Genomic DNA, 13799 nt, shown 5'->3' with positions numbered 1-13799 from the left:
TAGAGGGGAAAAAAATATCCACCCTGACAACAGACTATGACATGCAGTATGGCTGAATTCAATCACATAAACAATTTTAAAGGGGCTATGGTGTTTCAATCTAATTTTAATTAGCAAACTTGATGTAAAATCATGGCAAAGTCTGGGTAATATAACAAAAAGACCCTGAGCAACATTATCAATCTGCAACAGCGATTACTTTGATTCTGGAAATTTCCCTTAAACCACTCGATTCATTTTGGTCACTGGGGTTTTCCGTTTACAACAGGTCAGTGCATCCTGTGGTTTTTATACGAAGCCATCACACACCATTTAATGAATGCATCTAAACCAAAGACAGTGTCGCAAGAATGTCTGGAAAGTAACATGTTAAGGAATGTCCTCCTAGCTGCCAATCAAACATCACTGGGTGATCTTGCTCTCTGAGACAGGTTAGAAGGAATACAGCCACAACATATCAGCCAAAGTGCTTTCTGTATCTCCTGGTTTCTAAAAGCGTATATTACAGGATTGATGATGGAATTGTAGGTAGCTGGCAGGAGGGTGGCATAGGTGTATATAGAAGGATAGGTGTAATCTGCTATTAATGAATAGAGCGTAAAAGGCATCCAGCAAGCAGCAAAAGTCCCCAAAATAATGGCCAAAGTAGACACTCCTTTTCGGGTAGTCACATAGTGGGAAGTGGCCAGGAAATGGTGTTGCAAGGCAATCTGATGGGCATGGCGCATCACGATTTTACAGATTTGAATGTACAGCTGCAGCATGAGGGCGAACATAAGCAAGAAAGAGACTGAAAGGACGGCTGCATTATTTTTAGTGAGTGGTCTGATAACACTGCAGGTGGATTCATCTCTGAGGCAGTTCCAGCCCATTACAGGTAGCAGTCCAATACAGATAGATGCTCCCCAGAGCAATATAAGCATGACATAGGTAAAAGTGACAGTCCTCTCTGAATTGTAAGTCAAAGCGTAATACAGGGAGAGGTAACGATCAACAGTAATAGCCAGCAAGCTGCCAACAGATGCTGAGAAAGAGGCAACAATTAGTCCAATCGTAACCAGTTTCGTAGCTTCTGATTGCAGAAGGTATGCAAAAACAAAATTGATGATCAATCCAATGCCTGCTAATAGATCTGCCAGCGCCAGGCTGCCTATCAGGAGGAACATGGGGGCACGTAGACTGGGATTATGGAAAATTATAAGAACCACAATGGCATTTTCGCAGGAGATAAGGGTCCCTGAAGTACACAAGACAATGTCCCAGGGGTTTACCAAAAGCTGTGGCTCTGGGTCTACGACAGGAACCAGGGAGGAGCCTGTGGCTGAGGCATTCTCGGTAGAGCTGGCTTCTACATGATCCTGAGGCAGCCAGCTCAAATTAACCTTCAGATCTTCATTCATTTTAACCCCTGTCTTCTTCAACAGAAACACATTTTTTTTAATGTTCAGACACAGCACTGGATACAGCACCCCCAGAGCATGCAACGCCCTAGACAGCAACACCAATTTAATGTGCAGGCAAGCGCTTGTTACATAAATGTGACAATAAAAAAAAACCAACAAAAAACCCCCCAAAACCCTAAAAACAAACAAAAAAACAGAGGGGGGAAAAAAATTAAAACTGCCTGAGGTTATCTGCCAAGGGACAGGCACACGGAGGCTGAGTGATCCTAAGGCAATTCCCTCCACCTGCACAGGGGAGAGGGCACAGGCGGGGGGGAGCCCTTAGAACAGCAAACACCTCCCCCCACCCCCGCCCCAAGCGCTGCAATTCGGGGTGGGGGCCGGCGGTGGGGTGGTGCGAACCCCGCCATCCAGCAGCCACGATTTCAAAGGGGGATTGTTTTGGTCACAGAGGGAGCAGCCAGGATGGGGGTGGCGGGGGTGGGGGGGAACCCTCACCGACCCCCTGTGAGGAAACCCCGCCCGGGGTGTGTGTGGGGCGGGGGGAGTTGGGGCGAGATCCTCTGAGAACTTACAAACTCAACGCGGACACCACACACGCACCACCACGCACCCCCACGCCCCCCCGGCGGCGGTCACCTGGGCTTTTCCCCCGGCGGGTCGGAGGAAGGAAGGAAGGAAGGAAGGAGGAGGAACAGAGGGTTCGCCGCGCTCCTTTCAAGGCGGCAGCGGGACCGGCCGCCCTCACGGCGCGGCGCGCGGCCGAGGGCGCGAGGCAGGTGCGCGCGCGCGGACGCGGGGGAACGGCTCGCCTCGTGCGCGCGCGCCTGCGCAGGTGCCTCCCGCCGCGAGCGAGCTCGCGCGCGCGGGGGAGGGGAGGGGGGCGGGGAGGAGCCGGGGGGGCGTGCGACCCCCGGCCCGCGGGGGCGTGCGGGGTGGACGTGGCCTGGGTTTGGGGCTCTGAGGGGGGGCCGTGGGGGGCTGGGGACAGCGCCGGGCAAAGTGGGTGCTGGTGAGAACACGGTAAATTAGAGGGCTCGGCTCAGAGTAGCGTTCTGACCCCCTGCTAGGATAGGACAAGGGATAATGGTTTGAACCAAAGGAGGGGAGATTCAGTCTAGACATGAGGAAGGAATTTTTTGCAATGAGGGTGGTGAAACACTGTCCCAGGTTGCCCAGACAGGTGGCAGATGCCCCATCCCTGGAGACATCCCAGGCCAGGCTGGACGGGGCTCTGAGCAACCTGGTCTAGTTGAAGATGTCCCTGCTCACTGCAGGGGGTTGGACTAAATGACATTTGAAGGTCCCTTCCAACCCAAACTATTCTGTGATTCTCTGATTCTAGTTTGCGGCAGCTGTTGCTGGGTGTTAGCAGCAGCTGTGCACCTTGGTGAGGAGCAAGTCTTGGAGGGTCACAAGGGTAAAAGCCTTTGAATAAGGTGATGCTGCACCCAGCAAGCCCCTCACTAGTTTTACAGTGGTCAACTGGCCTGTCAATCGCAGCAGAACCTCCTAAAGATGAATGAAGTCAAAATTATCTGTACTGTGAGGGTGGTCGAGTGGTGGCGTGGGATGCCCAAAGTGGTTGTGGGGTCTCCATCCCTGGAGACGCTCAAAACATGGTGACATGGTCCTGAGGCACCTACTCTAACTGACTCTACTTTGGGCAGTGGGGCTAGACCAGACTGTCTACAGAGGCACCATAAAGCCTCAGCCATGTTGTCATTCTGTGGTGTATGACTGTGTGGAAATAAAAATCTGGTATAAAAGATACAAAGGAGCGATGCACAATATCAGGTCTGGCGCAGGTAGCACCTGGCAGCGTGCAGAGAGCCTGCTGGGGAAGCCTGGGCATAGGGCCGCCTGCGGTCTTCAGAGGGTGACATTAGGGACACGTGGCCAGACGTGCAAAGCTGTGACGTGTTGGACAGTGCAGGCAGGCCAGCGGGACTTCAGTGAGTTAGAAACTGAACTTGCATGGAAGCCACTGCGTGGGAGGAACCACACCAAACCGCTTTCAACACCAGATGTAGATGTTTGTTTCCCAAGGTCCCCTATGTTGTCACTGGAGAGAAGTGTGTCCTTCAGGGTACGTCAAAATAGTGGGATGAATTGGGCTTTAGAAAATCTGGGCTATTTTAAGAAAACATGTTTTGTTATCATTTGCACCACTATATACCTAAAGTACTTTGGAAAATCTGGCCCTAAGGGGACAGCTGGAATCCGGAGGGAAGAATTCCTGCTCCCTTGTCGAGTAATGCACTCAGGAGGCACACGTGGTGCCATCCCTCGTTCAGTTCTACCACAGTCATTGTGCTAAGCCCTGTGAAACTTTGCTGGTTGATTCAAGATGATTTATATTTCTAGTGACGACCATCCTGCTTTATAACAAGGATTAAAAATTGATATCACCTTGCTACTGATCCATTGCTATCCAGTGATTTCTTGTTTGACAACGTAACAAATACTTTCCTGTGATCTGGACTGAGTATGTTTGGCATGTTCCAGCATCTGTCACTCCTACATTTAAAACAATTGCGTTAAAAAATGCAAAGGTTTTTCTTCATCCTGTTTTAACATTTGTTTCACAAATGGGGAAGACCAGCCTTCCAATTAAATATTTTAATTTAGGACTTTGGAGAGCTGTGTTTATTCACTTAGTTAATTTCTGAGATTTCCATTCCAATTACAACACGTTATGAACAAGCTAATGTTTGTATCCTGTATTGCCGGTTTGTCACATTTTAGTGAGATGGTGGACTGTCGTGGTCATTAGGCCAGATGGCACTGGCATGGATTTCCTGCTGTAGCACTGCGTAACAGTTGTAATTTAGAGGAAAATCTCTTTTTAGGCATTGTGAAAATTGACATGCAAAAATTAGTGATGGATCCTAGTTAAAGAGCTCTTCTACCACTGTGCTACTTCTGATTTCTGTCTCTTTCTCCTGAGCGTGCTGATACAGGTGACGTTTGCTGGCCCTCAGGCTGGCACAGAACGGCCTAGTGCTGGAGCAGCAGGCAGAGGTCGGGCTGTGCTGGCTTTGGACCTGAACTAGGATCCCCATCTGGTGCTGTGACTGCCATGGTGATGTACCAAGATACTCCGGCACATATCAGGTAACACAAAATGACTTTGCATAATATCAGCATATCCTGGGGCATCAGGATGAAGTTTGGAGTCTAGTGCTGTTACCTACCTCAGGGCATGGTTTGGAGGTTACTCTCCAGGCAGTCTCTGCCCTCCCGTGTCCAGGAGGTCTGGATGAGTTCAGGCACAGGTACTTCTTTCCTTCAGGTAGCTGTGACTGGCAATACATGGGAACTGCTCCTCCAGGTCCATGCCTCAGCCATGTCCTGACTGTCACGTCTGCTTCCGCAAAGATCAGTGAAACAGCAAAATAACACGTAGATAGAATTCTGTATGCAGATGTATAAAGAGTTATTGTAATATTCTGTCACAGTGAGACAGTTATAGTGTTAAAGTACTTACAGCTCAGTTGCCTTGTTCCTGAACTCTCTATGATTTCTCTATCTCTGAGGATTAAATATTTTAGATAGCAATAAAAATATGGGTAAGTTTTACTTTCACATGTGCATCTATCTTCTCTATGAATTCTATCTGCCTAGCTTGGGCCTGTCTTTAATTACTTCAAGGATTTCTTCCTTCAAAGTGAGAAGTAACTTGAGGTTCTGTAAATGTGTTTGTCACTTCTTTTTAATTCCTTCTTCTTTGCCAGTATTTTTTCATTTTAACAGGGAGCTAGCTTCATGCTGATTTAATCTTCAGTGATACATGAGTGTCATTTAGACACTCAGACCATGTAATGAGCCAAACTCTGCCCATGCACAGAACTGTGCATTTATTACTGACCTTTCAGAATCTTGGAGCTCAATACCCTGGGCACTGCACAGCCCATTTTACCTTTTTTTTTTTTTTTTCTCTCCCATTGGCAAACCAAGTGTTGAAGTCTTCATTCATTTTTTCTCAATTTCTAGGCGAGCTGAAAACAATTAGGAGCATAGCTAATGCAAAAGTTGTATAGAGAATGCTTTGGGGTTATTCCCCTATCTCAAATCAGTCCTTTGTCTATTTCCAAAGTAAAGGAAGAAAACAGAGGATAAAAGAATACTTGCCAATCTATATCAATTTAATAGAAAGTAAGTCTTGTCACACAGACATGATGTTATTACAATGGAAAGATACGTTTTGTTCCTCTGGAGATGCAACAGATTTTTGAAAGGCACTTGTCTTATCATGTGTCATTCTAACTCAGGTACCAGTTTTCATTAAAATACATGGGAAGGGGATTCATACCTGGTTTGCTACAACCTCTTAAAACACTTGCTTCCCACAGCGCCTGTGCCAGACTTGCAGCCATTCAACAGCCCACAGAACCACTGGAAAAAATGGGTGTGTTACAGAGATGGATGTGATGGTAAATGAAGAGGAAGGCAGGGCACTGTGAAGGGAGGCTTTTGGTCATACAGCTTGTTCAGACAGCTTGGGGTTTAATACATGCAGCTAAATGCGTAACTATTTCTAAGAAAAGATCATGTAGTTGTACCTATGTCATGGGGCACTGAGTACTGGCAAGCACTGACTGTGCAGCAGAAGTAGTTGGTTGTATGGGTTCCCTGTGCAGAGCTGTAACAAACAGCGCTGCTGTGATACAAGGAGAATCATGAACAGAAAAAGGAAATAATATTGCGTCCGGACAGGGGACTGATGAAATCAATATTTGAAAGCTGGATAGACTTCAGGCCAGCTTGTTTTAAAAAGGTACTGAGAAACGAGAGAGAATGCAGGAAAGAGTCACAGAAATTATATTGAAGACCTGAGAAAATGTCTCATAGTGAGGAATAGCATACTTTCACCAGGGTTTTGTACAGCTCTTGAATCTAACAGAAAAGAGTGTAATGTCTGGAAGCTGAAGTTACAGAAGTTCAGATTAAAATTAAGCTCTAACATTTAATAGCAAGATAATTAAGCACTGGAACAACACATCCAGGGCAAGTAATGGTTCCATTTCCTTTTAATACCTTTTTTTGAAAGATGCCCTTATCAAATACAAGTTCTACATAGGCATAAGCTAGAATAAAAACCTTACCCAAAAGTAGTAGCAATTGAATTTTTTCCTTTTCAGAGGTTGTTATAGCAAGGAAAATATTCTTAGAACTCACAGTTCATTCTCTTCAGGTAAAAGAACATGATGCTCTGATGGTCTTAGATATTTGAAACAAACACTTTTTCCCTTGGGTGCCAAACATTTTCAGTAGCCAAGGCTGTTCTGAGGAGTTGTCCTCTGCCAGTGGGCTCCTTTCTTTCCTGTCTGATAAATGGTATTCAGGGTCCTGGGGAGGTGTCTCCTGCATACACATCTCATGCTTTTTATTGGTAGCTACTGTATCTCTTTCCTGCTTCCTTTAACAAAACATACTCATCTTTTACTTCTGTATATGTAGTTTAGATAACTCTTTTTCTCTTCTTTTTTTTGGATGATTTATCGTGGATGGATTATTCTGGAACTGAGGACAGTACACTTTGTTTCTACTTTTGTGCAGCTTTTGGCTATTTTTTATAACATCTACAAAAAGTGCTTTCATGCCAGTCTTCATTTACTGATTGGGAATAAAGCATGAGATGAATGTGAGAGGCACTGAGCTTCTTGTGGCCACCGCAAAGTACCTGAAGTTCTTCAAAAGACCACAGAGGACATCAGCAGTGCACTCACTTCTCAGGGTTCTTAGAACAGAAAACAAGACAACCGTAATAAAAATACTAAAAGGTGTATGATATCCTGGGAAAAGTTTGTACTATAAAATATTGTATTGACCATCCTTAAGTGGAAAGGCTGGCTTGCAGCTATATTTGGTTTCTCTGCTGGCAAAGTAATATCCCACAGTTGAAAATGATTTGAGGCACATTGATAATTCTAGTTATTTTGAATGAGATAATGGGCATTATGGTTCTTAAAAGCATGGGGAGTATTTCTGAGAACATTTCTGAAAAGTGTGTTCTATTATAATAGATGAGACAACCAGCTTCTCTGACAGAAGGGCAAGTGACTGTTTTGCTGTGACATATAAGTGATGATTTGAATGTTCACACTTGCACCTTGGTGGAAATTGTGGTAGCAATGCCTAAAGATGTGTTACCACATTTGAATGTAGGAACTGGCAACTGTTGTAGGCAATGCTGTCATGGTGTCTTAGCAAACCGTGTAGCCCCTATCATGATCAGACTGCAAAAGAAAGAAATGGGAGCTACACATATTTATGATCTGAGCATGATACCCCTGAGACTTCGTAAATTTGCAAATGTAATTAAAAAAATTATCCAAGCGAATTGTATTGCAGTGCATATCAAGGGAAACATTAGCTGTGTGAGGAGGTTGGATGGAGGGTTTGTCCAACAAGATGCACTCCTCACACAGAAATATTAGCTTTCTCGTCTGATGACTGCTTTGTATTGCATTTCATGTTCAGCGTAAAGGCATTATCTGTGAGCTTGGCTGGTAGCAGAATCTGTTGAATGGAAGAGTTTGACTTCCTCTTTTGTATCAAAGAGGAAACTATCTTAGAAATTCTTCATGGATCCAACAAGTCTTTAACAGAATTATCACTTATATGAAAGTGATGATCTACTTATATCCATGTAATCAAATGAAAACTAGAATTTATTCCAGGACAAATCCACTGGAAAGGAAAAGTTTGCAGTTACACTCTCAGATACACTCTGAATGTCAGCACCTTTCTGAATTGCTTATTTACTAACACCAGTGTTGGAGATCTGGGGACACCACATGCATAATAACCCAAGCACAATTTAGGACAGGTCAGAGAGAAGCTTTATTAACTATGATTATAGTTAATGATGTAGGGAGGTGGGGAGCTGGAAACAATCACTGTTAGCTTTTACTTGAAAGAATGTTCTTTTAATTAGGATAAACTTCTTAGCGAGACCTCTCAGATCTTAAATATTAATAATTTCACCACCATACCAGCAATGGGTGCCATATATAACCATGTTTATACAGCAGCAGTAGCAGAACTGCTTTTAAGTTTTCTGTCAAGACATCACAACAAAGACAAGTTAAAATTTGTGCTTTATTTTGCCAAGTCATCTTGAAAAGAAGGAAATACATGTATGTGTATGTATTCATTAGGGACTGCATGAGTGAAGGAAATAATTCTGGACAGGAGCAGAAGCTTTTCATTGCACTTCAAAGGGAGCACATTTAGAAATGATATAAAACTACCCTAGATCGACACTGCTAGTCTCCCGTCCTTACCTGACTTGCCCCATTACTTCCTGTCTTGGTCACTGGTCACCATCCTATGTTTCAGAGATCACTCTCCAACTAAGACCTGTTGGTCTCCTTGCATTCAGACTCAATCTATTATGATATTGCCTTTCTTGGCCACCTGCATGGTGATAGCCCTTGCCTAGTCTCTCATCAGTAAAGCATGATTCTGTCCAAGCTCAACAAAAGCAGCCTTCTCCAGCTGGTATCCATCCACAATGCTGCTTGCAGAGATCACTCTCCTAGAGTGGTGCTTTGACCATTTTAATCCTCTCTTAAAAACCCTCCACTGACTCTTGCTTCTCGAACTTCAGATATGAGAGGCTCATTTTCTCTTCCAAAATCCTTCAGGAAACATCACATTTAGTATTGAGAAGTGCTCATCAGCTCTGATGAGCTTCTGGAGCCATATAGTCTCCTGTGATCCCTTTGGCACTTGGCAAACGCCTCCTGTAAAACGTCTATGCCAACACCTCATTATCCCCGTTCAAATGAGTTGTTAATGCTGTTGACTGATTTATTCAAATGTAAGAATTATTGGATGAAGTCTTACAGATGTCAGACTTGTTGATCCAAAGATACCTTTTGGCCCTAAATGCTGTGAATCTCCAAGATTTCTGAGTTGTATTTGATGTTTATACTATGAGTGCTATTTTTTTCCATACCTGCTATGTAAGTAGCTGGATATACTTGTTATGTTTTACTTCACTGTATTATGCTTCAGAAAGTGTTCTTATTTTCTATAAAACAAAGGTATTTAATGAGCCTTTTCTGTATTTTTCACATAAGTAATGTGAAATCTCATGAAATAACCTCTTCAGAATCCTCCTTCTCCTCCGACTGCCTTTACTACCTGTCTAGGCAGCATCTTCCCATTTGGTTAGTACAGAGCAAATTAATACACAGACAAAATTGTTATTGATGGTGCTGTACATTAGACAGTGGAGCATGACCCCAGTGATAAATAATCAAACATCATCACATGGTATTTTAACTTTTCAACTACTTCCAGGATTCCCTTTCAGAGGCAGAGGTGCTGTAATAAGGAAAAGCTGTGTTTCCTATTGACTGATCTTACATTCATTTCCACTCTCCTGTTAAAAAAAGTGAAAGAATAAAGTTACTAATGTACTTTTCATTGATTCTCTGACCATAACTCCCTCCTGTTTGAATCACTAACTTAATGCGCCTTTTAAAATACTACATATGAAATTTTCTTTTTCTGTTGTTTGTTTGCTTATTCACAACTGGTGTTTCTTTTGTGCTGTTGTCCTTGTTCTCAACAGCCCGTGAGAGGAGAGGACCATGATCCAGTGACAGTAGTTCATCAAGTTACTGTTTGCTAGCTGAGATGCACTAACTTCCCATATCCCTGTTTTCAGACCCAGTTGAGAAGTTATGTGACTTAAATTAGCTTATGATCAAAAATGATTAAATGGCTTCATCTGGTATTTCTCATGGTCCAAGATATGGGCAACTCCACAGACATTTCGTGACTTGTTAATAGTAATAATTTCTCAGATAACCTAAGAGGTTGCAAACCCTGGGATCAATCACAGAATCAAATTGGCAAGAAGGGCTCTGCGGAGGTCTCTACACCAAACCCCAGCTCAAAGCAGGTCCGGTTGTACTGCCTAGTCACCCCAGGCCATGTCCGGTTTGAATATCTGCAGAGATGGAGATTCCACTGGCTCTCTGGGCAACAAATGCATGAATTGGAATTTTACTGAAGTTAAATATTGGAAAAATGTTATAAAAATCAATGAGAATTTATAATGGGCAATATTATATTGCTTTTTAATGTGGTAGAGAAACTTGATGCCAAGTTTTTTTAGTGCTTGAAAATATTCTTTGTTATTGTTACAACTGGTAAAAAAGTTTAAGACTTTGCTAATAACTTTTTGCAGTTGAGGAGGAAGTAATTTACTTTTTATTTAGAATAATGGAAAAGTCTTCACAGTAATACCTTTAACACGTGCTTAAGAATGCAATGATAAGGAATGTATTCATAATGAAGTTTGCTTAGTGTGTGTCATGTACGTTAGAAGTTTATCTGACTAGTTACATATTTTTTGTGTTAAACATGATTGAAATTTTAATTTATATGAGGAAATGGTTGGATATAGTACTCGACATTAGTTTTTCTTTTCATGTCTCTGGGAGCAAAACAGTTGCAGGCACATTTGTTAACAGTCATATGATTTGATTGTGGTTTACATGCTGATTTCTGCCCCTTTCTTTTAGACATTAACTTTGGCCTTCCCGCACTATCAAAACATCCACTGATGTTTGCTGAAGAACCCATGGAATACACTGCTGGGCTCAAGTGTTTTAGAATAATTGTACTGTTAGTTATACTGATAATGATAATGCTGGATTTAATTGTGATTGCAGAAATACTGAAATTTTAAGAGCTAGATTTGTTGATGTGTTTTCTTTTGAGATTCCCATCTCAAATACTAATAAACAATTTATTTAAAAATTTTCAAATTTACAGACAAATATTAATCAAATTATTTGACTTGGCATTTAAACTCTATGAGCTGCAGAGGTCTCTAGAGCAATTTCTGTTTCAGGAGGAGCAAAAAAAAAGATTTTTAATATTTGTAGGGCTAACTATAGCCTATGATGAACCATAAACCAGGTCGTGGGCTTCTGATATTTTACTATCTGGCCACTGACCCAGAAGGACCTCTTTCTTTGGCCGTAAAAGTGATTAATTTTCATGGCTTATTCATCCATAGAAATATTTTCAGCTAAGATGACCAGTCTCTGTAATGAGAATGATTTTGAGTTACAGGCTTCTGAAGTTCACAGAGAACACATCTAGTCACAAATCAATTATTTGTAACCAGTGTCAGTTTTTACTGTGTAATTTATATGCACACATGCTAATTATATGCTCACTTATATTTTTGGTTCAGTGATCATGCTTATAATTATTTTTTTTAATACTAGCAACAGTTCTCATTTAAATTTTAAAACGCTTTAAATTGGTGATTTAAAATGATGTATATTAGGGTTGAAATTAAAGTTTGAAAATCACATGCTTATTAGCACGTGTTGTCTAAAAATTAGTGTATGGTGATAACTTGGGGGAGTTGTTATAATCCTGGTGTTTCCCTAAATGTCAAATGCTTTATACATCTGACATTTAGAAACTGTGAAGGAAAGAGGAATGGTAAAATATGTGACCATAGAGCTGATAATTGAAAGCTGGCTTTAAAAAGTCAGGCCTGTAGGGCTGCTACCCTGGTCATAGATGCATGAGGTGTGTGATTAAGTATCTGAACCCGTGAAGATTTACAAGAGCAGTCATTATTCACAGCAGTCATATGAATAAAAACTAGCACTAGAAAGAAGGATTCAGGATCACGAGGAAAAGTGTGATGGGCAGAGCTGGTGGTTCATCATGATTTCATTTACACAACTATAAATCTATAATTGCTTGATGCCACTTCTACGTATTTGTGTTCAGTGCCTGACTGGTATTTAATTATCACACAGTTCTGGTAGGGAACTTGGGGCTGATACAGCAACAGTGTAAGAAGCACAACTGTACAGCTGCTGTATACATGTACAGCTGTGTATCATGGATACCTGTGCATCACGTAGCTGAGAACGCTGGGCTGCCTTGGCTTACCCTTATGGAACGGTACATACGTGCCCAGTAAATACAGACAATGTTTCTATTTGTCGTTGTTTAACCCCAGCCAGCAACTAAGCCTCACACAGCCGCTCGCTCATTCCCTCTCTGGTGGGATGGGGGAGAGAACTGGCGAGTAAAAGACAGAAGACTCACGGGTTGAGATAGAAACAGTTTAATAGTTAAAGCAGAAGCCGTGCACACAAGCAAAGCAAAACAAGGGATTCATTCACTGCTTCCCATGGGCAGGCAGCTTTCCAGCCATCTCCAGGACAGCAAGGCTCCATCGTGGATAACAGTTACTTGGGAAGACAAACACCATCACTTCGAACGTCCCCCTTCCTTCTTTTTCCCCTGGCTTTATATGCTGAGCGTGACATCATATGGTGTGGAATATCCCTTTGGTCAGCTGGGGTCAGCTGTACCAGCCGTGTCCCCTCTCAACTGCTTGTGCACCCCCAGCCCACTCACTGGTGGGTGGTGTGAGGAGCAGAAAAGGCCTTGACTCTGTGTGAGGCTGCTCAGCAGTAATTAAAACATCCCTGTATTATCAAGGGTATTTTCAGCACAAATCCAAAACAAAGCCCCATAGGAGCTACTGTGGAAAAAATTAACTCTATCCCAGCCAAAATCGGCACCCTATTACACTAAAGCATAGACAGAGTTCTTGCCTGCGATGTATATTTACAGCCCTTCAGAGATCTGTTGCTTGCCTTTAAGAGAAATGAATATTCAAGGAATTCCTGAGATGAAACAGTTGCGAGAATGATGCTTGATTGTGATGAAGGCTCTATCCTTCAGTCTGATAGTTTGCGGTGTAATTTTATCTGCTCATTCTGTTAAAAATTGCTCACTGGGGAAATCACAACCACTAAAAGCATTTGGGGATTTCAAGCCTGGTAGAATGATTTTTCTCTCATTTTTCTCTCTCTGGCAGGAGTTGAAATATAGCACTGCTTCCCAGGGTTGAGAGTGAGGGGTGTGGGACAAAAGCAATCAGAAGCGGTTCTCCTGGGAGCCTTCCCTGGGGAAAGCACCACTTCTGAATCTAGAGTAATGCTGTTCCAGTGCCTTTGTGTAAAATTAGTCCATACCGATAGCTTAACACTCTGTAACAAACTCATTCACAGCACTGCAGAATCTAGCCTTCCTTTTGATATCTTTGTCACTTTGTTAGCTCTGTTTTTAACAATCCTGCTAAAAAGGCTGCTATAACCCACTGGGTTTCAGCTGATCTCATGACAAGTGCTATACGTGCCAATAACCAGCAAAGAAATGGCCTGAACAGAAGCTATAATAATCCGCTGTCCTCATTTATGGATGCATTATGGACTGATAGATTTCTTCTTTCTTTCCACCTTTTCCTTTCTAAACCTCTGTGGCAGAGTCATGGTTTATAGCAGGTGAAACAGGACAGAAGATAGCCAAGTGGCCAGATGAAGGAGT

At 42.6% G+C, this 13799-nt stretch overlaps 1 protein-coding gene across 1 annotated transcript; it reads right to left on the bottom strand.

Moving 5' to 3' along the window:
* Nucleotides 1–395: 395 nt before the first annotated feature.
* GPR12 (G protein-coupled receptor 12) lies at nt 396–1400 on the bottom strand. Its single transcript, XM_065653361.1, has one exon. It carries the CDS (start codon nt 1398–1400, stop codon nt 396–398), a length of 1005 nt encoding a protein of 334 aa, XP_065509433.1.
* Nucleotides 1401–13799: the final 12399 nt, after the last annotated feature.

The sequence above is a fragment of the Caloenas nicobarica genome, chromosome 1 (assembly GCF_036013445.1).
Source record: "Caloenas nicobarica isolate bCalNic1 chromosome 1, bCalNic1.hap1, whole genome shotgun sequence".
Taxonomy (NCBI): Eukaryota; Metazoa; Chordata; class Aves; order Columbiformes; family Columbidae; genus Caloenas; species Caloenas nicobarica.
Note: the sequence above shows the minus strand (reverse complement) of the source record. Positions and strands in the feature narration are given on the sequence as shown.

Bases quoted from the DNA above. Each gene is read 5' to 3' on its own strand.
- GPR12 (XM_065653361.1), bottom strand. From the start codon at position 1,400: ATGAATGAAGATCTGAAGGTTAATTTGAGCTGGCTGCCTCAGGATCAT.